This window comes from Lissotriton helveticus, chromosome 2_2 (assembly GCF_964261635.1).
Source record: "Lissotriton helveticus chromosome 2_2, aLisHel1.1, whole genome shotgun sequence".
NCBI lineage: Eukaryota > Metazoa > Chordata > Amphibia > Caudata > Salamandridae > Lissotriton > Lissotriton helveticus.
Window position 1 is genome coordinate 396,514,261 of NC_136060.1, and position 26,709 is coordinate 396,540,969.

At 42.7% G+C, this 26,709-nt stretch overlaps 1 protein-coding gene across 2 annotated transcripts in view; it reads left to right on the forward strand.

Moving 5' to 3' along the window:
* The window catches only part of SLBP (stem-loop histone mRNA binding protein), a 120,182-nt gene that overhangs the window by 80,083 nt on the left and 13,390 nt on the right, over positions 1–26,709 (forward strand). Inside the window, exon 8 of one of the 2 annotated variants that reach the window (XM_078678633.1) lies at positions 19,285–19,314. The exons of the other annotated variant lie outside the window; for it this stretch is intronic. Within the exon in view, the coding sequence (XP_078534759.1) occupies positions 19,285–19,299 (15 nt within the window). The 3' untranslated portion in view covers positions 19,300–19,314. Of the gene's footprint in view, positions 1–19,284; positions 19,315–26,709 lie in introns of those variants that run through there. 2 annotated transcript variants of the gene reach the window in all.

Here is a 26,709-nt window from a genome sequence, read left to right on the forward strand (position 1 = left end):
TACATAAGTCCACACTAACAGAGGTAAAACAACACTTATCTTTACTTAAAGATGGCGTTGATTTAAGGGACTTCTTACAAGGACCGTAAAAACTGCGTCATAAACGTTTTATATACGCTGGAATATATGCCATTTATAATGAAGCTTGGAAAGCGACACAAGCAGAGACTGCAGAACAAATACGTGAAATTGATCGTATTAATTTAAAGAAATCTCTCTCTGTAGTTGACAATAGGTTAATGACTCTGTCATCCAGAATGTATTCTTTGGACAGCAGAGTATCCTCTGCCATAGACATAATGGAACAGGACTTGCTCATGTTATAGCATGAGGAAAGGATCACTTGTCCTGCTTAAACCTTGGGTTCACAAGTCGAGGAACTGGTATCTCCCAACAAATATGACCCTCATACACGTGTATGTTGGTAATTTCTCTTCAGCGGTATATACTGTGTCCCCGCTTTTTTACACGTGCGTGCGTAATCATCGAGTCATTTTTTGTATTGTGCACCCTCCACCAGGAGGTTTTGCCTTAGGTTTAAGGCAGTAGTGATCGTGGAAAGTGGGGGGTCTAGTGGTGGTGTCGTTATAAAAAGTTCGGACAGCCAGACAGAGGCAATTTAATAAGTCTGGATTCGGACTATGAATAAAAAGTTTGGTGCACTCTTTGAATTGGTAAGGGATTCAAGTGCACTTAGTATATAGGGTTTAAAAAGAGGTCAACATGTTTCAGCCTTTGGTAGTCAGAGGATCTATAGGCTTTCGTCAGGACCAATGGGGGTGAATAAATAGTGAATAAAATTTTTTGCGAGAAGAATAAAGGGTTATTGACCTGATTCTTCGTGGATTAAGGTTTCATTGTACCTGCAAAATAGAGAACATACACACAAACAGCAACAAACAGGGAGATGGGGTATGGAAAAACACATAATTATGTACAATAGTACCCTTATATTTGTAAGGAACTAGAAAATGGCAATACTTTTCATCATACTCATTTCAGGCGTCAACTCTTCCTTTGTCATACTTCGGTGGGCAGAAAAGAATTGACTAATACTGTATTGAAGTGCCCATAGTTCTAACATTATACTCTCTCTGTGCGTGATCTATGGTGAGAAACGTTATAATATGTGGCTGCTTTGTGGTTGCATGTACACTGCAGACATTCCATGCTCACTTTAACAAATATTTCGAGCGTGTGGTTTTTTACGTGCTACAATGAACTTATCACATGCTCGTGTGACCAATAGTTGTCCGTGGGTCATAATTTGGTGATTAGGTGATGCGTGACTAGAGTAGTACCAAGTACGTTATGTGCGCTTTCATTTCCAATGCGTACCTTATTATGTCGGAAAAATTGCTTCCTCTGGGATTTAGGCTGATCGAGAGAGGCCTTACTAGAGGGGTATTAAAGGAAAGGTATTACAGGGCGCGGTCTTGTACTTGCGGTTTGTCTTGTACTCTGCGCGCTTGGGTTCCCGCGTTACCTTAGTGCCTTCGTACTCGGTCCTGGCAGCATGTGCTGACTCTGCCTTTCATCGCCCGGAACTACAGTGTGGTGTAGTTCCGGGTAGATTTGTACTCAGTGGCGGTGGCGATGGAAGAAATACTTCTCAATCGCTCTATGATGGCAGTTAATACTATTTCAGTTAGATTCAAAATAAAATGATGCCGAATAAATTGAATATTTTATTCGTTGGTGGCAAATTGGGATTGTAATATTGTAAACTTTATTTTGGCGAAGTGTATGTACCAATTTGTAGAAGGATCAGGATTCAGAAGAAATACTTCACAATCGGTCTGTGATGGCAATTAATACTGTTACTAGTTATATTCATTTGCCAAAATAAAATTAGTGCTCAAGTTAGTAATTTAATTCGTAGGGGGAGAAAAAGAAAAGGGATTGTAATATTGTAAACTTAATTTATTGTGATTGTTCTGGAAAAGTGTATGCACCACTGGATGCAGCAATTTGTTGCTGAGCAGATGGTCTAGGATTCACGCATTATGGAAAGAGCAATTTTTATAATTTCAAGGTATGCTGAGGTGGGCGTGGAGATTACTACGCCTTGCGGAGAGCGCAATGGTTTAGTTGTTGCTCTCATAGGTCACTGATCTACAATGTAAGCAGGGTTATTAGGCCACTTGAATTCCGCACTTGAGGTAAAGTGTTACAAACGGGCTTAGAATATTGAATCATCTGTTAAGGGACAACCAAGGAACAGAATCGTTAAGACCCTGGGTGTCTGTTTTGAGCCTATGGACCCAACGTTGTTCCTTCTCAAACAGTATATTGGCTGCGTTTCTGTCTACTGTATCTAGGCTTTCTAGGATTACCCAATGCAGGTCATTGGATGTATGTTGTTTTTCTTTGTAATGCGATGACATCTTTGTCGTGCTTTTCTTGCAATTAATATTGCTCCTGTGTTCGCAGAGTCTCTGTTTGGCTTTACGGCACGTCATCCCAATATACCTCATATTGCAAGGGCATGTGATCATATATACAACGTGGCTAGTGTTGCAGTTGGTGTGTTTTTTCAGTTTCCATACAAAGTCTGGAAGTAACTGCAGTTCTTTCGTTGGTTCTGTGGTCGCACAAACTACGCAGGTACCGCAAGGATAGTGTCCAGTAATTGGAGGGTTATTCCATAAGCCTGGTTGTTGTTTCTTCTTCTTCGGTGGTGGTCTTGTGTGGACCAGTAGGTCTTTTATATTGCTGGTCCTTTTGTTCGCAAATCTTGGTTTTGACCAGGTCAAGGTGTTCGATGTTATAATCTTCCAGTTGCGGTTGATTATTTTCTTCACATGATTTGTTATTGGGCTATAGGTTGTGACACACGTAGTCCTGTCATCAGTCTGTTTTGGGCGACTTTCAAGTAGAGATTCTCTGGGTTCATTTCTGGCTCGTTTTGCACAGGAGTTGATTATTCTTTTAGGGTAATCTCTAGCCGTTAGTTTTTCACAGAGATCAGTTGCTTGGACTTTGTAGTCTTTTATGGAGCTACAGTTTCTCCTCAGTCGTAAGAACTGACTGTACGGAAGGTTTTCTCTCAAAGGGCGGGGGTGAAAACTGTTAAAAGATAGCAGACTGTTTTTGGCAGTAGGCTTGAAGAATGTTCTTGTTTGTAAGGTGTTTTCCTCAGCGAAGATGGTAATGTCTAAGAAGTCAAGACTCTGCGCATTGGATGTGAATGTAAAGTTAAGGCATTCGTCCTGATTATTCAACCACCTATGGAAATCTGTTAGTGATGCATTGTCTCCTTTCCAGATTAAAAAGATATCGTCGATATATCTCTTCCAGAAGAGTATATGACGAGAGAAGGGGTTGTTTACATTATGGATGTAAGTCTGTTCGAAAGTGCTTACATACAGACCCGCCACGCTGGGAGCAAAGGTACTACCCATAGATGTACCATGTTGCTGGAGATAGAGGGTATCTTTGTATTGGAATTTTTTTTCCATAAGGGCCAGTCTGCAGCATTCCAGTACGAAGTGTCTTGGAGTTCGATGGGGCCAATCAGTGTTAAACAATATTGATTTGAGAGTCTCTAAGGTTTTCTGTTGTGGAAGGCTTGTGTAGAGGCTCTCGACGTCTAACCCTACTAAGAGCATACTGCTCTCTGAGTACTCGAAGTTCTGTAGCATATTGATCAAGTCTCGTGTGTCTTTAAGGTAGGTAGGCGTGGTTTGGACCAATGGTCTCAAGTACTGGTCTGCAAATTGTGATAATGGCTCTAGAATAGAGTTGATCCCCGAGACAATTGGTCTTCCTGGTGGGGGCATCTTATCTTTATGCGTCTTGGGCAGAGAGTAAAAGTATGGCGTGACTGGTGCTTTAGTTACCAGATAGTTCGCCTCTTTTTTAGATAGCCAGTTGTTACACTCTGCTTCCTCAATCATCAGGGCTATTGTCCTTTGCAGACGTGCTGTCGGGTCAGTTGTAATCACTTGATAGAATTTGGTGTCTGCTAGTAAATTCATGCATTGCCTGTCATATCCTTCTGCTGATAGTAGGACTACACCTCCGCCTTTGTCCGCAGCCTTTATGACTATGTCATGGTTGTCTTTCAGTTCTGTCAGAGCGAGTTTTTCCGCTTTTGATAGGTTCTGGAAAGGTCTCGGAGGATGTTGATTCAGTTCTTCAACTTCCTTCATGATGGCCTGTTCAAATGTACTAATCTCAATGGGTACTTGCGAGTTAAGTGGGCAAAAGGTGGATTTATTCCTTAAGGTGGTGTCTCCTTCTTGAGGCTGCTGTTCTCCTTTGAAAAACGCTTTCAGTTTCAGCGTGCGGCAAAAGTTTGCGAGTTCGCACTTTGTTTTGAAAATGTCTGTTTTTGGGGTTGGCACGTAACCTAATCCTTTGTTCAGGACACTTGTTTGATTCTCTGTTAATTCTAGTCCTGTTAAGTTGACTATTAGATTGTCGGACCTTGTCCTGTGGTGGCTTTGGTGACGCTCCTGGTTTGGACCTGTCGTGTCTGGTCGGACCATGTTACTCCTTTTTGCCTGGACCTCCGGTTGTTCTGGCCATTCCCTAAAAAAGGACGGCTTTGCTGGTAATTTTGGGCACCTTGTGGTGGCATTTGGTGGTTCATGGGTATTGGGAAGTATGGATTTGGCCACCCTTGGAACTGGGGGTTGAATGGATGGAATGGTATTCCTTGTCCATTGTTTTGGAAAAAAGGGGGACGCCAGTAGTTGCCGCGGCCTCTACGTTGTCCTCCTTTGTTCCTGAAATTCCCACGACCCCGGGTTGTAGTATCATCTCCGCTCTGGTCTGAGCTGTTGTCTGAAGACATACTATTTGTATCTGAGTTATCGTTGAGTTTATAGTCTTTGCTACTATAAGGGTGAATGCGTTTCAAAGAGAACCTTTTCAATTCTTTTGCAAGTTTCTGCAATTTCGTCTGTGTTAAGTATTCTTGGCTATCTTTCATTTCTTTGTTAATTTCGTCAAGACGAGTTTTGTAGATGGTTATGTTGATTGTATTGTTCAGTTTTGTTTCCAAAATCTCAATCTTGATCGCGAGTTCATCCGTAAGTCTTGTTGCAGTTTTAATTATCAGCACTAGATAGTCTCTGGTGCATTTCCATGATATGGAGGACCAATCTTTTCGAAACGCTAGGTCTTTCAAGAAAATGCGTGGTGCATTCGTCACCCATAGGCCTTTTGGTGCAGCGTTGACTCGGAGATACTCAGTCATTATTATGCCATGTACTGCTGTTCGTACTTGTTCTTTCTTTACTTCACTTAACTCGTCCCATTCTGCTGTCGAAGACAGAGTCTGGTTGAGGTCACCTTCCATGAGTAGAGGCGGTCTTGCCAAAATTTCATCGATGTCCTCAGTTGTATAACTGAGTCCAAAGCTTCCTGCCATGATGACAACGTTCTGTTAGGCAGTATGATATCAAAGGCTCTTATAGATGCCTATGAAGTTTTCTCCCACAGCTGTTCGCTGCTTGACATGTATAATCATGGGGATGGGGGAGGCAGAGTGAGAATCCTTTCAGTCTCCGTAGTTAACTTTTATAATCAGAAAGGGGAAAGGATCACTTGTCCTGCTTAAACCTTGGGTTCACAAGTCGAGGAACTGGTATCTCCCAACAAATATGACCCTCATACACGTGTATGTTGGTAATTTCTCTTCAGCGGTATATACTGTGTCCCCGCTTTTTTACACGTGCGTGCGTAATCATCGAGTCATTTTTTGTATTGTGCACCCTCCACCAGGAGGTTTTGCCTTAGGTTTAAGGCAGTAGTGATCGTGGAAAGTGGGGGGTCTAGTGGTGGTGTCGTTATAATAAGTTCGGACAGCCAGACAGAGGCAATTTAATAAGTCTGGATTCGGACTATGAATAAAAAGTTTGGTGCACTCTTTGAATTGGTAAGGGATTCAAGTGCACTTAGTATATAGGGTTTAAAAAGAGGTCAACATGTTTCAGCCTTTGGTAGTCAGAGGATCTTTAGGCTTTCGTCAGGACCAATGGGGGTGAATAAATAGTGAATAAAATTTTTTGTGAGAAGAATAAAGGGTTATTGACCTGATTCTTCGTGGATTAAGGTTTCATTGTACCTGCAAAATAGAGAACATACACACAAACAGCAACAAACAGGGAGATGGGGTATGGAAAAACACATAATTATGTACAATAGTACCCTTATATTTGTAAGGAACTAGAAAATGGCAATACTTTTCATCATACTCATTTCAGGCGTCAACTCTTCCTTTGTCATACTTCGGTGGGCAGAAAAGAATTGACTAATACTGTATTGAAGTGCCCATAGTTCTAACATTATACTCTCTCTGTGCGTGGTCTATGGTGAGAAACGTTATAATATGTGGCTGCTTTGTGGTTGCATGTACACTGCAGACATTCCATGCTCACTTTAACAAATATTTCGAGCGTGTGGTTTTTTACGTGCTACAATGAACTTATCACATGCTCGTGTGACCAATAGTTGTCCGTGGGTCATAATTTGGTGATTAGGTGATGCGTGACTAGAGTAGTACCAAGTACGTTATGTGCGCTTTCATTTCCAATGCGTACCTTATTATGTCGGAAAAATTGCTTCCTCGGGGATTTAGGCTGATCGAGAGAGGCCTTACTAGAGGGGTATTAAAGGAAAGGTATTACAGGGCGCGGTCTTGTACTTGCGGTTTGTCTTGTACTCTGCACGCTTGGGTTCCCGCGTTACCTTAGTGCCTTCGTACTCGGTCCTGGCAGCTTGTGCTGACTCTGCCTTTCATCGCCCGGAACTACAGTGTGGTGTAGTTCCGGGTAGATTTGTACTCAGTGGCGGTGGCGATGGAAGAAATACTTCTCAATCGCTCTATGATGGCAGTTAATACTATTTCAGTTAGATTCAAAATAAAATGATGCCGAATAAATTGAATATTTTATTCGTTGGTGGCAAATTGGGATTGTAATATTGTAAACTTTATTTTGGCGAAGTGTATGTACCAATTTGTAGAAGGATCAGGATTCAGAAGAAATACTTCACAATCGGTCTGTGATGGCAATTAATACTGTTACTAGTTATACTCATTTGCCAAAATAAAATTAGTGCTCAAGTTAGTAATTTAATTCGTAGGGGGAGAAAAAGAAAAGGGTAATATTGTAAACTTAATTTATTGTGATTGTTCTGGAAAAGTGTATGCACCACTGGATGCAGCAATTTGTTGCTGAGCAGATGGTCCAGGATTCACGCATTATGGAAAGAGCAATTTTTATAATTTCAAGGTATGCTGAGGTGGGCGTGGAGATTACTACGCCTTGCGGAGAGCGCAATGGTTTAGTTGTTGCTCTCATAGGTCACTGATCTACAATGTAAGCAGGGTTATTAGGCCACTTGAATTCCGCACTTGAGGTAAAGTGTTACAAACGGGCTTAGAATATTGAATCATCTGTTAAGGGACAACCAAGGAACAGAATCGTTAAGACCCTGGGTGTCTGTTTTGAGCCTATGGACCCAACGTTGTTCCTTCTCAAACAGTATATTGGCTGCGTTTCTGTCTACTGTATCTAGGCTTTCTAGGATTACCCAATGCAGGTCATTGGATGTATGTTGTTTTTCTTTGTAATGCGATGACATCTTTGTCGTGCTTTTCTTGCAATTAATATTGCTCCTGTGTTCGCAGAGTCTCTGTTTGGCTTTACGGCACGTCATCCCAATATACCTCATATTGCAAGGGCATGTGATCATATATACAACGTGGCTAGTGTTGCAGTTGGTGTGTTTTTTCAGTTTCCATACAAAGTCTGGAAGTAACTGCAGTTCTTTCGTTGGTTCTGTGGTCGCACAAACTACGCAGGTACCGCAAGGATAGTGTCCAGTAATTGGAGGGTTATTCCATAAGCCTGGTTGTTGTTTCTTCTTCTTCGGTGGTGGTCTTGTGTGGACCAGTAGGTCTTTTATATTGCTGCTCCTTTTGTTCGCAAATCTTGGTTTTGACCAGGTCAAGGTGTTCGATGTTATAATCTTCCAGTTGCGGTTGATTATTTTCTTCACATGATTTGTTATTGGGCTATAGGTTGTGACACACGTAGTCCTGTCATCAGTCTGTTTTGGGCGACTTTCAAGTAGAGATTCTCTGGGTTGATTTCTGGCTCGTTTTGCACAGGAGTTGATTATTCTTTTAGGGTAATCTCTAGCCGTTAGTTTTTCACAGAGATCAGTTGCTTGGACTTTGTAGTCTTTTATGGAGCTACAGTTTCTCCTCAGTCGTAAGAACTGACTGTACGGAAGGTTTTCTCTCAAAGGGCGGGGGTGAAAACTGTTAAAAGATAGCAGACTGTTTTTGGCAGTAGGCTTGAAGAATGTTCTTGTTTGTAAGGTGTTTTCCTCAGCGAAGATGGTAATGTCTAAGAAGTCAAGACTCTGCGCATTGGATGTGAATGTAAAGTTAAGGCATTCGTCCTGATTATTCAACCACCTATGGAAATCTGTTGATGATGCATTGTCTCCTTTCCAGATTAAAAAGATATCGTCGATATATCTCTTCCAGAAGAGTATATGACGAGAGAAGGGGTTGTTTACATTATGGATGTAAGTCTGTTCGAAAGTGCTTACATACAGACCCGCCACGCTGGGAGCAAAGGTACTACCCATAGATGTACCATGTTGCTGGAGATAGAGGGTATCTTTGTATTGGAATTTTTTTTCCATAAGGGCCAGTCTGCAGCATTCCAGTATGAAGTGTCTTGGAGTTCGATGGGGCCAATCGGTGTTAAACAATATTGATTCGAGAGTCTCTAAGGTTTTCTGTTGTGGAAGGCTTGTGTAGAGGCTCTCGACGTCTAACCCTACTAAGAGCATACTGCTCTCTGAGTACTCGAAGTTCTGTAGCATATTGATCAAGTCTCGTGTGTCTTTAAGGTAGGTAGGCGTGGTTTGGACCAATGGTCTCAAGTACTGGTCTGCAAATTGTGATAATGGCTCTAGAATAGAGTTGATCCCCGAGACATTGGTCCTGACGAAAGCCTATAGATCCTCTGACTAGCAAAGGCTGAAACATGTTGACCTCTTTTTAAACCCTATATACTAAGTGCACTTGAATCCCTTACCAATTCAAAGAGTGCACCAAACTTTTTATTCATAGTCCGAATCCAGACTTATTAAATTGCCTCTGTCTGGCTGTCCGAACTTTTTATAACGACACCACCACTAGACCCCCCACTTTCCACGATCACTACTGCCTTAAACCTAAGGCAAAACCTCCTGGTGGAGGGTGCACAATACAAAAAATGACTCGATGATTACGCACGCACGTGTAAAAAAGCGGGGACACAGTATATACCGCTGAAGAGAAATTACCAACATACACGTGTATGAGGGTTATATTTGTTGGGAGATACCAGTTCCTCGACTTGTGAACCCAAGGTTTAAGCAGGACAAGTGATCCTTTCCCCCTTCTGATTATAAAAGTTAACTACGGAGACTGAAAGGATTCTCACTCTGCCTCCCCCATCCCCATGATTATACATGTCAAGCAGCGAACAGCTGTGGGAGAAAACTTCATAGGCATCTATAAGAGCCTTTGATATCATACTGCCTAACAGAACGTTGTCATCATGGCAGGAAGCTTTGGACTCAGTTATACAACTGAGGACATCGATGAAATTTTGGCAAGACCGCCTCTACTCATGGAAGGTGACCTCAACCAGACTCTGTCTTCGACAGCAGAATGGGACGAGTTAAGTGAAGTAAAGAAAGAACAAGTACGAACAGCAGTACATGGCATAATAATGACTGAGTATCTCCGAGTCAACGCTGCACCAAAAGGCCTATGGGTGACGAATGCACCACGCATTTTCTTGAAAGACCTAGCGTTTCGAAAAGATTGGTCCTCCATATCATGGAAATGCACCAGAGACTATCTAGTGCTGATAATTAAAACTGCAACAAGACTTACGGATGAACTCGCGATCAAGATTGAGATTTTGGAAACAAAACTGAACAATACAATCAACATAACCATCTACAAAACTCGTCTTGACGAAATTAACAAAGAAATGAAAGATAGCCAAGAATACTTAACACAGACGAAATTGCAGAAACTTGCAAAAGAATTGAAAAGGTTCTCTTTGGAACGCATTCACCCTTATAGTAGCAAAGACTATAAACTCAACGATAACTCAGATACAAATAGTATGTCTTCAGACAACAGCTCAGACCAGAGCGGAGATGATACTACAACCCGGGGTCGTGGGAATTTAAGGAACAAAGGAGGACAACGTAGAGGCCGCGGCAACTACTGGCGTCCCCCTTTTTTCCAAAACAATGGACAAGGAATACCATTCCATCCATTCAACCCCCAGTTCCAAGGGTGGCCAAATCCATACTTCCCAATACCCATGAACCACCAAATGCCACCACAAGGTGCCCAAAATTACCAGCAAAGCCGTCCTTTTTTAGGGAATGGCCAGAACAACCGGAGGTCCAGGCAAAAAGGAGTAACATGGTCCGACCAGACACGACAGGTCCAAACCAGGAGCGTCACCAAAGCCACCACAGGACAAGGTCCGACAATCTAATAGTCAACTTAACAGGACTAGAATTAACAGAGAATCAAACAAGTGTCCTGAACAAAGGATTAGGTTACGTGCCAACCCCAAAAACAGACATTTTCAAAACAAAGTGCGAACTCGCAAACTTTTGCCGCACGCTGAAACTGAAAGCGTTTTTCAAAGGAGAACAGCAGCCTCAAGAAGGAGACACCACCTTAAGGAATAAATCCACCTTTTGCCCACTTAACTCGCAAGTACCCATTGAGATTAGTACATTTGAACAGGCCATCATGAAGGAAGTTGAAGAACTGAATCAACATCCTCCGAGACCTTTCCAGAACCTATCAAAAGCGGAAAAACTCGCTCTGACAGAACTGAAAGACAACCATGACATAGTCATAAAGCCTGCGGACAAAGGCGGAGGTGTAGTCCTACTATCAGCAGAAGGATATGACAGGCAATGCATGAATTTACTAGCAGACACCAAATTCTATCAAGTGATTACAACTGACCCGACAGCACGTCTGCAAAGGACAATAGCCCTGATGATTGAGGAAGCAGAGTGTAACAACTGGCTATCTAAAAAAGAGGCGAACTATCTGGTCACTAAAGCACCAGTCACGCCATACTTTTACTCTCTGCCCAAGACGCATAAAGATAAGATGCCCCCACCAGGAAGACCAATTGTCTCGGGGATCAACTCTATTCTAGAGCCATTGTCACAATTTGCAGACCAGTACTTGAGACCATTGGTCCAAACCACGCCTACCTACCTTAAAGACACACGAGACTTGATCAATATGCTACAGAACTTCGAGTACTCAGAGAGCAGTATGCTCTTAGTAGGGTTAGACGTCGAGAGCCTCTACACAAGCCTTCCACAACAGAAAACCTTAGAGACTCTCGAATCAATATTGTTTAACACCGATTGGCCCCATCGAACTCCAAGACACTTCGTACTGGAATGCTGCAGACTGGCCAAAGATACCCTCTATCTCCAGCAACATGGTACATCTATGGGTAGTACCTTTGCTCCCAGCGTGGCGGGTCTGTATGTAAGCACTTTCGAACAGACTTACATCCATAATGTAAACAACCCCTTCTCTCGTCATATACTCTTCTGGAAGAGATATATCGACAATATCTTTTTAATCTGGAAAGGAGACAATGCATCACTAACAGATTTCCATAGGTGGTTGAATAATCAGGACGAATGCCTTAACTTTACATTCACATCCAATGCGCAGAGTCTTGACTTCTTAGACATTACCATCTTCGCTGAGGAAAACACCTTACAAACAAGAACATTCTTCAAGCCTACTGCCAAAAACAGTCTGCTATCTTTTAAGAGTTTTCACCCCCGCCCTTTGAGAGAAAACCTTCCGTACAGTCAGTTCTTACGACTGAGGAGAAACTGTAGCTCCATAAAAGACTACAAAGTCCAAGCAACTGATCTCTGTGAAAAACTAACGGCTAGAGATTACCCTAAAAGAATAATCAACTCCTGTGCAAAACGAGCCAGAAATGAACCCAGAGAATCTCTACTTGAAAGTCGCCCAAAACAGACTGATGACAGGACTACGTGTGTCACAACCTATAGCCCAATAACAAATCATGTGAAGAAAATAATCAACCGCAACTGGAAGATTATAACATCGAACACCTTGACCTGGTCAAAACCAAGATTTGCGAACAAAAGGAGCAGCAATATAAAAGACCTACTGGTCCACACAAGACCACCACCGAAGAAGAAGAAACAACAACCAGGCTTATGGAATAACCCTCCAATTACTGGACACTATCCTTGCGGTACCTGCGTAGTTTGTGCGACCACAGAACCAACGAAAGAACTGCAGTTACTTCCAGACTTTGTATGGAAACTGAAAAAACACACCAACTGCAACACTAGCCACGTTGTATATATGATCACATGCCCTTGCAATATGAGGTATATTGGGATGACGAGCCGTAAAGCCAAACAGAGACTCTGCGAACACAGGAGCAATATTAATTGCAAGAAAAGCACGACAAAGATGTCATCGCATTACAAAGAAAAACAACATACATCCAATGACCTGCATTGGGTAATCCTAGAAAGCCTAGATACAGTAGACAGAAACGCAGCCAATATACTGTTTGAGAAGGAACAACGTTGGGTCCATAGGCTCAAAACAGACACCCAGGGTCTTAACGATTCTGTTCCTTGGTTGTCCCTTAACAGATGATTCAATATTCTAAGCCCGTTTGTAACACTTTACCTCAAGTGCGGAATTCAAGTGGCCTAATAACCCTGCTTACATTGTAGATCAGTGACCTATGAGAGCAACAACTAAACCATTGCGCTCTCCGCAAGGCGTAGTAATCTCCATGCCCACCTCAGCATACCTTGAAATTATAAAAATTGCTCTTTCCATAATGCGTGAATCCTGGACCATCTGCTCAGCAACAAATTGCTGCATCCAGTGGTGCATACACTTTTCCAGAACAATCACAATAAATTAAGTTTACAATATTACAATCCCTTTTCTTTTTCTCCCCCTACGAATTAAATTACTAACTTGAGCACTAATTTTATTTTGGCAAATGAATATAACTAGTAACAGTATTAATTGCCATCACAGACCGATTGTGAAGTATTTCTTCTGAATCCTGATCCTTCTACAAATTGGTACATACACTTCGCCAAAATAAAGTTTACAATATTACAATCCCAATTTGCCACCAACGAATAAAATATTCAATTTATTCGGCATCATTTTATTTTGAATCTAACTGAAATAGTATTAACTGCCATCATAGAGCGATTGAGAAGTATTTCTTCCATCGCCACCGCCACTGAGTACAAATCTACCCGGAACTACACCACACTGTAGTTCCGGGCGATGAAAGGCAGAGTCAGCACATGCTGCCAGGACCGAGTACGAAGGCACTAAGGTAACGCGGGAACCCAAGCGCGCAGAGTACAAGACAAACCGCAAGTACAAGACCGCGCCCTGTAATACCTTTCCTTTAATACCCCTCTAGTAAGGCCTCTCTCGATCAGCCTAAATCCCCGAGGAAGCAATTTTTCCGACATAATAAGGTACGCATTGGAAATGAAAGCGCACATAACGTACTTGGTACTACTCTAGTCACGCATCACCTAATCACCAAATTATGACCCAAGGACAACTATTGGTCACACGAGCATGTGATAAGTTCATTGTAGCACGTAAAAAACCACACGCTCGAAATATTTGTTAAAGTGAGCATGGAATGTCTGCAGTGTACATGCAACCACAAAGCAGCCACATATTATAACGTTTCTCACCATAGACCACGCACAGAGAGAGTATAATGTTAGAACTATGGGCACTTCAATACAGTATTAGTCAATTCTTTTCTGCCCACCGAAGTATGACAAAGGAAGAGTTGACGCCTGAAATGAGTATGATGAAAAGTATTGCCATTTTCTAGTTCCTTACAAATATAAGGGTACTATTGTACATAATTATGTATTTTTCCATACCCCATCTCCCTGTTTGTTGCTGTTTGTGTGTATGTTCTCTATTTTGCAGGTACAATGAAACCTTAATCCACGAAGAATCAGGTCAATAACCCTTTATTCTTCTCACAAAAAATTTTATTCACTATTTATCACCCCCATTGGTCCTGACGAAAGCCTATAGATCCTCTGACTACCAAAGGCTGAAACATGTTGACCTCTTTTTAAACCCTATATACTAAGTGCACTTGAATCCCTTACCAATTCAAAGAGTGCACCAAACTTTTTATTCATAGTCCGAATCCAGACTTATTAAATTGCCTCTGTCTGGCTGTCCGAACTTTTTATAACGACACCACCACTAGACCCCCCACTTTCCACGATCACTACTGCCTTAAACCTAAGGCAAAACCTCCTGGTGGAGGGTGCACAATACAAAAAATGACTCGATGATTACGCACGCACGTGTAAAAAAGCGGGGACACAGTAATACCGCTGAAGAGAAATTACCAACATACACGTGTATGAGGGTCATATTTGTTGGGAGATACCAGTTCCTCGACTTGTGAACCCAAGGTTTAAGCAGGACAAGTGATCCTTTCCCCCTTCTGATTATAAAAGTTAACTACGGAGACTGAAAGGATTCTCACTCTGCCTCCCCCATCCCCATGATTATACATGTTATAGCATGGACAGTCACAATTGCGTTCTATAATGCTTTTAGGCTGGACGTTGCAAATTCTTCGTTCTGGCTATGTGCCATGGCGTCTAATCAACACCACGTCATTGTTTTCTGTATTTAACCTTACAGATAAACAAATCACTTTGGCACAAAGAGGAGCAGACTATACGGTGCTGAGCATTGAGAAACTGGAAAGATTACCATTAACTGTTTCGGAAAAACCTGCAACAGAATGGCTACTACACGGAACAATCACTCTGCCTGTCACAAATTTCCATTTTCAGTATTGTTTGAAACATATACCAGCTGGTGTATATGTAAGGTTGAGTAAAGAATACATCGAGTCAACCTGGGATTCACCATAGACACACAGATGTTGGAGTGGGGGTAAAGAAGTATTTCTTAGTGGTACAAACTGCAAAAGCGCACTAAGCAGTACACTTTTATGTCAGGGTATTAACTTACACGGGGCCTGCGATGGTTCTTCGGCCAACTTATCCTGCCACCTGCAAGGTTCTTCAGCGGCAGTTATAGATTCAATTTTTAGGCAGCTTTCTAATGGGAGCTATATTATGTTGAATGATCACAGCTGCTGTGGCATGTTGCCTGGAATAGCCTATCTCGTAACTGTGTCAGCCAGGGTCACTTGTTGTATGCAAGTACTGTTTCCTAAAACTAAGACAGACGGGGAGTCGCCGTTATGGCCTTCACTGAACATCTCTTCCATACAAATTGATACTTTAAGCAGAATAAAAGCCATTCTTTTACTAAAAACTGTGCCACTGACCTCATTCAAAGAGACATATGAACTGCAAGTTGCAAGGTCTTCTGCAGAGATACATGTCCTTGTAACGACAAACTGCCCTATACATTTCGTAGGTCAGATCTTAAACATGTCTGATACCAGTGGTATTGTACATGTATTTAAGACAGTTTTTCGGGACTGTTAGCACCGTTAGCACATGTTCGGCGGCCTGCCTCTCATTTTGGGACTCGTAGGAGGAATACTATTTTTGTTCCTTCTGCTCCGATATGGCAAGTCTAGTCACCAGCGACACCCAGATTACCTCAGAGAACACTCTCCTGGCAATGGAGTGTCGTGAGCGCTTGATACAGATTCTGGGATTGGCTCGTTTAAGAGATCTTAAGACCACGTGGTTGCTATCATTCCGATCAATTTGGCAAGATTGCATCTTACCTGTTCTACGATGCCTGCTATGTGGAGAAGAATGTGTGTTAGACATCTGTGTGACACTCACATCTTCCTTTGCTTGGACTGGTAACGGCTCATGCACTGTGTTGTCCCCAGCGGCTACCAATCCTGATGACGGCATTCGTTGAGATCTCACAGATGCAAACAGCAGACTGTAAGATACGTGGAGCAACAGGTACACAGGTACCATCTCCTTCGAACATTGCTAATGCGGCTGATGCTGACTGCGATGCTTCTCATCTTTGTGCGATCGATCTGCTTAACGAGGTAGTCCAACTTTCACCTACTGTAGCAGACAAATTCTTTACCAGCTTAGATTTGATGTTTTCTCCAAACAATGAGATTGACTTTTGAAGTTTGCACACAGTGTTGTGTGGGACTCTGTACTCGACCTTCACTTTTCAAAACAAGCTTCTAACTTTGGAACTCTATTGTTCTACGATTTGACTTATTTCCAAAATTGAATTTTTTATTAATCACAAAGTAATCTGCTTAAACTAGAACTATTCCTAGAGAACAAGAGTTCTTTGAAAACTTCCAAGGGACAATATTTGACCTTGTCCACAACAGAACGAATTATAAATTATGTCATGGAATGGTCTCGACCTTTTTTCTTCTGCATTTAAGAGCCATTTCATAAATGTATTTTAGTAATTCATTCAGATAGCATTTCCAATGGCATACTCTATGCTTTGAATGAAAACATTGCTTTTAATATGCGTACAGCACAAATGCCATTTTTCATGTAGAACCATTTCGAATGCAATTTGTTTTGTATTTTAGGTGGGGTTTTTAACACATCACGTTTAGATATGTTTTATGTGTTTTAGAGCTTAGAAATGTCGTACATAATAAAGTGAAGTGGGTGTTGTATGGCGTTTTTGGATCCGAGAGAAATTTCCCGATTCATGCCCTTATATAGTTACAATTCACATTGCCCTAATATAGGCATAGAAATCATACCCTTATTTAGACATAGCCCATGCAGTCCAAATACAGGCATGGCTACTTCCACCCGTACCAAAACGTCACAACGATTTCTTGGAAAATCGGCTTAAGCAGTCAGGGACCTCCCCTTGCTTGAATATGGATTTGTGCAAAAACTCATGGACTTTACAAAGAACCACTATTCCCTTGGGGTTCTTTTCTGACGTTATTATGCCCGACTTTATGTCAAACTAGGCACCTTCAAGGTATAAATATGCCTTCACTTGCTCTAGCAAGACACAGTGGTTCGGAGCAGTTCGACTATCTACTTGCCCAACGCAGCTCGCTATAGCAAGTGCCGAAGGAAGCCGACCCTCCATCTGACGCACTGATCGAGAAGCTGTCCTTTCTCTCGCTGAGAATCCAGCTCCAGTGTTTCCAAGCTCCCCTTGCTGGGTGTTTGGTAAATCGAGTCCCGAGACAGAGATACCAGATCTCCTTCATTCTAAACTAAAGGTATGGTGCTGATTAGAACCTAAGAGAAATCTCTGATAGATTCTTGGCAAAGAAAACCAAACCTATGCTACACAATACTTACTCCCTCCCACGTACTAGACTTAGGTTAGGTACATTGGGGTAGGCGTATTTTAGAAGCACCAGTTGAGTATTTTAGCCTGTGTATTTATGTATGTATTTTTATATGCCTTAGAAACCATACAATGCTTTTACAATATTATTTTATAATACTATTCTCGCTGTATGCCTTATACTTTGCCCCCTGCATTACGATTGTAGCAGTTCACTTTACTTGCATGAGAAAGAAGACTGTTCAATAAAACCTTTTATTGAAAACGCTCGTCTCTCTAGTTCTCTGCACCTCTGTTGAAACGAAGCATGTACGATTGACTCAGTGAAATATTTATCTATTGTTTCCGTGACTCTAGAGATACAATTCTTATTCCTGGGAAACAAAGTTGTCATGTTTATGCGGTTGTCAGAAACTAATCCCTTCTTGTGAATTCGAGAAAGTTTCTAGTGACCTCTGAGTTAGCTGGCACACTCACTATTAAGTTTAATACATTCGAGACCTCAGTCCTACGTCTAATCTATAGGATATATTATTCCAATGTGCAGAGCCTATTGGGAATATAGGAACTACACTACAGGTGCAAGGTGCCCACTAGAATAGTGGACAGCATATGCCAGACCAACTTCTCACATATATATATATATATATATATATAAGGGTTTATACTTACCTGTAAAATAGATACATTAATGGGCTAAAGGCAATCGTGGTAAACGAATAGTAGTTGTAAAAAATAGTTGATGTTAAAACTTTAGTGGTTTAGACTAAGTAGTGGAAACGGGTTGTTGTTTAGACTGTAGTTGTTCAAGTGATCGTTGTTCCATCATACAACCAATCCTGGTTCTCTTTCAGGGGTATACTCCTCAAAGCCATAAGCCACATATCAAGTGCGCAACCCGACTTCGCTGAGGATCGTTCGGACCGGAACTATATTATCCGGGATACTCTTTCTACTAAGAAAAATTACTTGATAAACTACCTGGAATATAAACCTATGGGGAAGCGTACAAATTGAGTCTGAAAAACTACCCATCCCTAATATATGAGGCATTCCTACACCAGAACTCTTTTTATACATATTATAAGCCCTGAAGAAGTCCCTGGATGGGACGAAACGCGTTGGCGGTTTCAAAAGTTTTTATCAAAGAAAAATAAAGGATGAATTCGAACATAACATCGACTCTTCTTTGAAATAATTCTTTATTTCCTGACTGTATAACTGTTACATTTTGAGTATAAAGTGTGCTGGGCTATCTAGTATATTTGCATGTGGGTAAGCTGGTTGTATTGGACCAGCTTCCTAACCTTTGGGGGCATAGGGAATTGTGCCTCCAGCCCTTGTTTTTGCACCTTTCTGCTTCTACGCTACTGAAAAAGGAACTTAGGACTTGTGCGGGCATCTATGCTTTTGATTCCCAATTTTGTGTATCCTCCATATTTTATATCAGTCAATTTGTCTTTTACTTGATGTTTTCCTTTTTGAAGTTTAAAGACTTATATTGCAATTGCAAAGCAAGTTTTTTCTGTGTTTAAACATGTCTTTTTAGCATCTCAGCCTAAAATCTGATTTGTATGTTGAGAGAATTCTTTCCTGATCAAAGCTGTGCATTTCATACTGTATCTACAAATATGTCTTTGAGGTTTTAAACTGTTCACTTCATATTGCATTTTTTGAAATGTTTATCTTCTAACGATTTCAAATGCTTTCTGAATTCCATTGAAAGTTACATAAAAACAATGCCTTCTGTTAATATGTGAGAACAAAGTGATTTTATTCTGTATCACTTTACCTTTCTTTGAAGCTGTGCCTTGTAATAAATTGTTTGAACCTTTTGGCTTGGTTTTCTGTGACTCACATATTTGTTTCCTCCATTTTAGTGTGGGCATCCCTGAGCACCCCGGCTCAAGTTAAGCAGCCCCAAAACCATTCCCCTTTCATTTTGGTGACCCCGACGTGATAGCAGTTCCAGCAGACGGGGTACCACTGTGACCACGGACGAGGATTGACCTCTGTGCCTTTTTCCTGACTGGGCAGAGACAGCGCACTCTGTAAGTCTCTCGCTGCCTGGTGTGCTGTGTCTGAGGGTGTCGGTTAAGCACTTATGGTTTATCAGTCCGGGGTTTCAGTTCCTGTCTAAACTGGTCTCGCTTTTATAAAAGAATAATCCCGACTTAAAGAAACATGTGCATAGACATTAAGTCAAAAGGTGACGTTAGGAAATTGTACGAATTGTGGGATTTGTGCATTGATTTAAGTTGTTACTTGTGTCTCTCTGAAAGTCAGAGGGGCCCCCATTCAGTACTTATGGGGAAGAGGACGATTTCCTTGCCTGCCTAGCTAGCAGGCTTTAAGGATATCTCCTGTTTAGAAGACAAGAAAGTGGTTTCTCCGGGATGAACTAGAGCAAATATTGTTAGATTTTTCGCTAGCTACAACTGTGTTATTGTAATACTAAGTTAGGAAGCACTTTGCTGCCCTCAAGTGGCCAGAGCACGCAATTATTGGTTACAAACCCAAACGCTTAGATCTGTGAATTTTTTTCTTTTAATTGTAAAAACACATGTATGAAATGTATGTAAATTGCCATGAATTTTCAGGATTTCATGCTACTTGCTAGTATATATATGTATGGGTATATGCACTGTTGAATTTCCTGCCTGTTACAGTTAAGCATTTTGTGATTATTGTATTGTCAGTGCTGCCTGGTGCAGAGGCCAACAAAGGTTGGTGTATAAGTGAGACCATAATAACCAGGGTATACTGATTGTCCGTGATTCCCTTGATGCCTCGCATATATATATATACATATATATATATATATATATATATATATATATATATATATATATATATATATATATATATGTATATATATATATGTATTTATATATTTTCATATTTTCATTGTATGACCACATTTGTCATCTTCAAGTTGACTGGCCTACATCAATTTCGTCACCAGGGTGTGAGGCCCGCTAGTTAATTTTGCTGGGTTCTGCGTCATTACATCAGTCCCTAGTCCCATCACTAGCATCACAGACCCCGCTAGGTAGAGAAAAGTGAAAATTTTTTGCCACTTAAAAGAACTGGAGGCCCGATGTAGGTAAATCCCATTTACCGATTTTGAAATACCGAATCCTACCGATTCGGTATTCAAAAATCGGTAAATGGGATGTAGGTCCCAACATCTGGATTCGTTACCGAATCCTTAACAATTCTTTAATTACCGATTCGGTAAATACCGAATCGGTAATGCCCATTCATTCCTATGGGCTTTGAAGCCCATAGGAATGATTAGGCATTACCGATTCGGTATTTACCGAATCGGTAATTAAAGAATTCACAAGGGTGCAGGGGGTGTCACTTTGACACCGTCTAGCACCCCCAAAACGGGCATGTGTGCAATGTGGCACACAGACATGCCCTAAGGGCACGTCTGTCTGTCACATGGCACATGTGTACATGCACAGATGTGCATGTACACAGGAATCGGTTTTTTACCATGGATTTGTATTCCATGGTAAAATACCGATTCTGTAGGCCATGTGCTGATGGAACATTGGCTACCTACATTGCATTTTCGGTAGTTCTACCGAATCGTCATCATTACCGAATCGGTAAATATTACCGATTGGGTAACTTTACCGATTCGGAAATGATAACGATTCGGTAAAATTACCGAAAATGTGCCCCTACATCTCGATAGCCCTTTACCGATCGGAAACGGCCGAAAATCGGTATTTTCGGCCGATTCCGATCGGTAAAGGGCTACCTACATCGGGCCCTGGGTGTCAGTCCGTTTTTTAAAATATTTTTTTTGTGCTACAGTTCTGTCAAACAAATTAATAGAGTACTTGGTTACACAACTTATAAAACTGCAGACACTATATATGTACACGTTTGAGGGGTTCAATGCAATAAAGGAAGAACTACACCCCTTGAGACTTATGGTTCTAGAGCATTGCTATGTTCTAGATCAGCTGACGGCAATGCAGGGTGGAATATGTGCCGCGACTGGGAAATCCTGTTGCACGTACATACCCGCTAACGATGCGGATAACGGAACACTCACAAGGCAATTGAGGACTTTGACAATCTGGGGGAAAAGATGCATGAGGAGCGCGGTGCCAAAGCAGACATTTTTCATAACTGGTTTAACTTTGACTGGATGCCTTCATGGCTGTCTGCTATCTTGAAAATTGTTCTACCTATTTGCTGTGTGTTGATGCTTGTGTGTTGGGGTGCTCAGATCATAATGAAGTGTGTCCAAAGCATCAGTAGTCAAGTGGTAGAGATGAACAATGCACAGACAGAAATATACTCAGACACATACACACACAAGGGACCAGGGAGTGGGGAGGAACTAGCATTGTTAAAAATAGTGGAGCTCACCATCTGTGACTCCAACACATCACAGGGTCCCGTTGATGTTCATTACCAGGTACCTAATGCTCCCCCACTTCCCCCGGGGAGAGACCTAGTACATCCATATGAGACAATGACTGCCTGATCTGAGTAAGACTATGTAGAATTGAGAGCTGACCTAGATAAAGAGTACAAACAGCCCTATTGTAATGTCACGCCCTGGGTGCTCCGGCCAGACATACAGCCAGTCAAATATGCATCAAGAATGATGTTAAAAAATGAACAAGAATGATGTTAAAAAATGAGCAAGAGGAGGGAAATGAGACAGGGTCCAGTTCTACCATATAAGAGAGTCGTGGCCCATCCTTGCCACGCCAGCCAGCATGAAACCCTTACATAGGCCCTGCCGCCTCGATCTGTAGGCCTTTGTTAAATTGACCACAGTTCTGTATCCATTTGTGTCTTACCGACTTAAAACTCACAAACAGCTTCTCTCTCAGCGAGGCCCAGCTCCCCCTTACCCCCGCTCTTGTCATGTGGGCAACTTTCTCAGTAAGCCCAGTGATCGTTCCTCTTTCTCACACCGAAAGAACACAGTACACAGAAGTTCTGACCACAAGACAACAACTGATCATGAGAATACAGAACTTCTCACGGAGTAGGGAACAGGAAAGTAGGTGCTGTGGCAAGCAAGGCGTTGGCCTATCTATTTTTTTACATTATATTATCACAATTTTCTCGCTAGCCCTATGCAACATAAGACGTACACTTAGCGTGAGATACTGACCCTTGACAATGTGAAGTTCCGCCTTCTTGTAAATATTTATCTTATTTCTAGTAAATGTACGCCCTGTGGGTATTATTGGCGTACAACAGACCAGTTCTGCATTTAATTTCTGCTTTTAGGGGTATAAGAATGAAACCCACCGGTCAGTCCTCGGACTACCACGCTGTCTTGTGTTAGAGGTCACAGTCCGTGTGTGTGTACTCCCCAAGAGCTCTTGATTTTTGATTTATTTTTTAAGACACAATTTAGCTTGCCCCTGGATTTAAGCTAGCCTGGCTGATGAGGGGAGTTACCCCAATATCGGTCCCAGGATGCTTGTTTCCGGTAAACAGAAGACATGGCTTGGCAGTTCAGGCTGGACTGTTCCCATGAGGCACAGGGCCAAGACTGATTTGTATATAGCCAGGTCTGAACTGGGGTGGCGCGGTGAGCTAAAGAATGATGATGGATTCAATCTAGATCTGTGACTGGGGGTGAGTGTCTGAAAAGATTCAGCGCTTCATCCATAATCTCCTTGTGTTTGCTTTGATCTACAAAGGTTGCATTTGCAGGACACAGCATGACATCCAGCGTACTCAGAGGTCAGAAAGAGAGCAGCTTTGCAAAAGTAAACAGAGCACACTCTAGAGATCACCACTCGATATTTACTCGACAGACAGAGTTAAATAGTCTAGTGCCTGGCCTGCATGGCTTGGTTTAACCTTGCACTGCAGTGCACACTCCTCTGCAGCATCAATCGAACCATTGAAGGAAATTAGCTGCAACTGGAAAAGGTAGCGTATTTGAAGCACAAAGCTTGGCACTGGAGTGTGTTCAGTGTGGCATCAAAACCTGTGCAGGGACACTACGCAGACTTCGGTGTTCAACTTCCTGCCTGCACCCTCAAATCTCCCCACGCTCCTTTTTCACAATTCATCATAGGGTGGGGCAAGTGCAGTGAGGCTAACCAACCCCACCCAACTCCACCCTTTAACGAGCTGTGACAGGGTAGCATGGCTGACATTTTATTCCCTGATTGACCCAAAGCCCCTGGTGCTCAAGGGCTTCTGACTGATGACCCCGGGGCTAATTCCAAATGCCTCAGGGAGAGGAGTTCAGCCCACAAAGCAATGGTTTTGCACATCGCAGACCTAAGGGCTCTGGGAAGCCTCCATCTGGAGCCTGGAAAATGTATTTGCAGCTGGGATTGATACACATGCACTTTTGTGCATAACAGGTGCCCAGTGTTTTTTTTTTTCAAACTCTTTTTATTTTATAAAAAGAAAACAAACAATCAAGGCAATAAGAACATTACAATACAGGCGCTATTTCGGAGCAGGAGGAAAAAGCAACAGCATTACAATGCAAGTCAATGAACAAAAATCAAGGGGGGGTAGAATCGGGGGAAAAAGACTAAAGATTTTAAAACATAAATCAAAACAAGTCATGGAACGTCAGGATTAGGGCGAATGCGAACCATCGGGTACATCGGGAAGGGGTGGTGTGCATATATCCCCTCTGTAGGAGTTCCATCGATTCCAAATTTTCCCCCATTTTTGGGGCCTACCTCGTGCCACATATACCGTCTTCTCTCTAAACATACACCAATCCATATTTGAGACCGTCGGCGGGCCCACAATTGTGCAATATCTCGTTTAGCAATCATGTTGGCCAGGGTCGCCCAACGGGTCTGAGCCACGTCATAGTCATTCGGTTCCCATACATTCAGCAGACACCGCCTAGCTTCCGGTTGTATCTCGACTCCCGTAACCTCTTTCATGACAGCATGCACTCTATTCCAAAATACAACAACCTCCGGACATTCCCAAATGATGTGAAGGAAAGTAGCAAGTTGACCACAACCACGGATACATAGCCCATCAACAGAATAACCCATTCGAATCAGTCGCGGGCCAGTAACATACACACGGTGCAAAATCTTGAGTTGGACTAGTCGAAGACGGCCGGTATCGCGACCTCCTTGGGTGAGGAAATCGCGGATTGCCAGTCCTCGTCATCTAATAGTAAACCGTCTCTGGTCCAGACCTCCCTTAAATGCGTTAACAGGTCAGACCGATCATTAATTAATTTCTTATAAATCAAAGAATTCGTACTATCGGGCACATGTCCATCAAGTATCCGATCCTCCAACGGGGAAGAATCCGGAATAACGGTCCCAACGGGGAAAACAGAGCCCAATGCGTGACAAATCTGCAAATAGCGAAAAAATTCCCGATCACTCAAGTCATATTCCGCCTTCAGGACCTCAAAAATCTTAATCCTATCCTTAACCCAGAGATCGCCCACTCTACTGATACCAATCATATCCCATTTCTCAAAGCCTTTCGTCCGCCACAAACTTCCCAGCTTGCAAGAATCGTACAAGGGGGTCGCCCGGGTCAGCCTCCCGCTTCACCCCATTGCCGCGTTCGCACAGTTCCACACCTGCACGGCGATCTTGGTAGGACCAGCAAGCGTCTGAATTGCAGATCTAGAGTATAGCGCCCTGTTATAGTTCCCTCCCGGTAAAAGCCACTTATCCATCTCAAAGGCGGGATCCAAACCCGGACCATACATACCCTGATTAATTGCACTCAATTGGGAGGCCCAATAGTAACGCCTAATATCGGGAAGAGCAATACCGCCGTCATACCAGGGAAGAGTAAGTTTAGGGAGGGCGATACGGGCACGCCCATCCCAAATCAGCTGTCTTTGTAAACTCTTCACTTCCCGGAAGTATTTTGCCGGAATTGCGTCAAACGTATTCTGGAGCGCGTATAAAAATCGCGGTAAAGACATCATCTTGAAAAGGGTCGCTCTCCCGAGGGGGGACAGAGGAAGGCCTCGCCAGCCCACCACGTCGGAACGCAACCGTGGTAGCGGAGGGAGTAAATTACGTTCATATCTGGCTACGGGGTCCAAAGTGATAAAAATCCCCAAATATTTAAAACCTTCTTGTGTAACCTGTATTGGACAACCACGCGGCAATGCAGGGGCGCCACCCGCGAGTACGTATATACAAGACTTGGACCAATTGATCACGAGGCCAGAATTGCGTCCGAATGAAATCAACACATCAAACAGCACGTTTAACGACTTTTTGGGCAAAGTGAGGTACAACAGAATATCATCCGCATATAGCGATATGCGATCTTCAAACTCAGGGGTCCACTGTATACTCCTCATCGATGGTGCCCAGCGCAACCATGCAGCCAGAGGCTCCAAGGCGAGTGCAAAGAGGAGGGGAGACAACGGACAGCCTTGCCGAGTACCCCTTCCCAGAGCGAAGGGACTGGATACCCGACCATTGACCACTACCTGTGCCAACGGAGCCTCATAAAGAAGTTTTACCCAGTTAATAAAGCCAGGACCAAAGCCGAATTTCGCCAGAGAGGCCCACAAATAAGACCACTCCACGGTGTCAAAAGCCATCGTGGCGTCAAGAGAGACCAAGATGGCCGACTCCAGAAGATACGGAGCTCTCGCGAGAGCGCCGTGTAAGCGTCCCAAATTCAGTGCTGTGTTACGGCGCGGGATGAATCCGGATTGGTCCGGATGGATCAGGTCACTAATCACATTAATTAGACGGTTAGCTAGTACCTTAGCAAGGATCTTTGGCTCTGCATTAAGAAGCGAAATGGGTCTGTAGGACGTACAACAAGCCCTTGGCTTCCCCTCCTTGTGAATCACTACTATCGATGCAAGACGCTGATCGTAAGGGAGGGAGCCAGTGTCTCTCGATTCCATGAACATACCACGGAGATATGGTGCAATCCTATCTGGACGCAACTTGTACAACTCAATAGGGAGAACATTGGGACCCATAGCCTTTCCCGAACGAAGAGAACGTATAGCAGTAGCTATCTCATCTACTGAAAGTGGCGCTTCCAGCAGCTCCCTGTCTGAGTCCGATAGGCACGGTAGTGAAATATCTCTCAACAACTGGTGAGAGTCCTCTTCAGGTCTAACAGAAACCGGTGAATAAACCTCACGAAAATGATCACCGAAGCACTCGACTATCTCAACCGGGTCAGTCACACGCATTCCATCAGGCCTCTCAATCACCGGAACCACTCGACTCGCTCTCTCTTTTCTGTCTAACCAGGCGATCAACTTCCCAGCCTTGTCCCCCACATCATACAGCCGCCCCTGTCGCTCCCTACTCATGAGT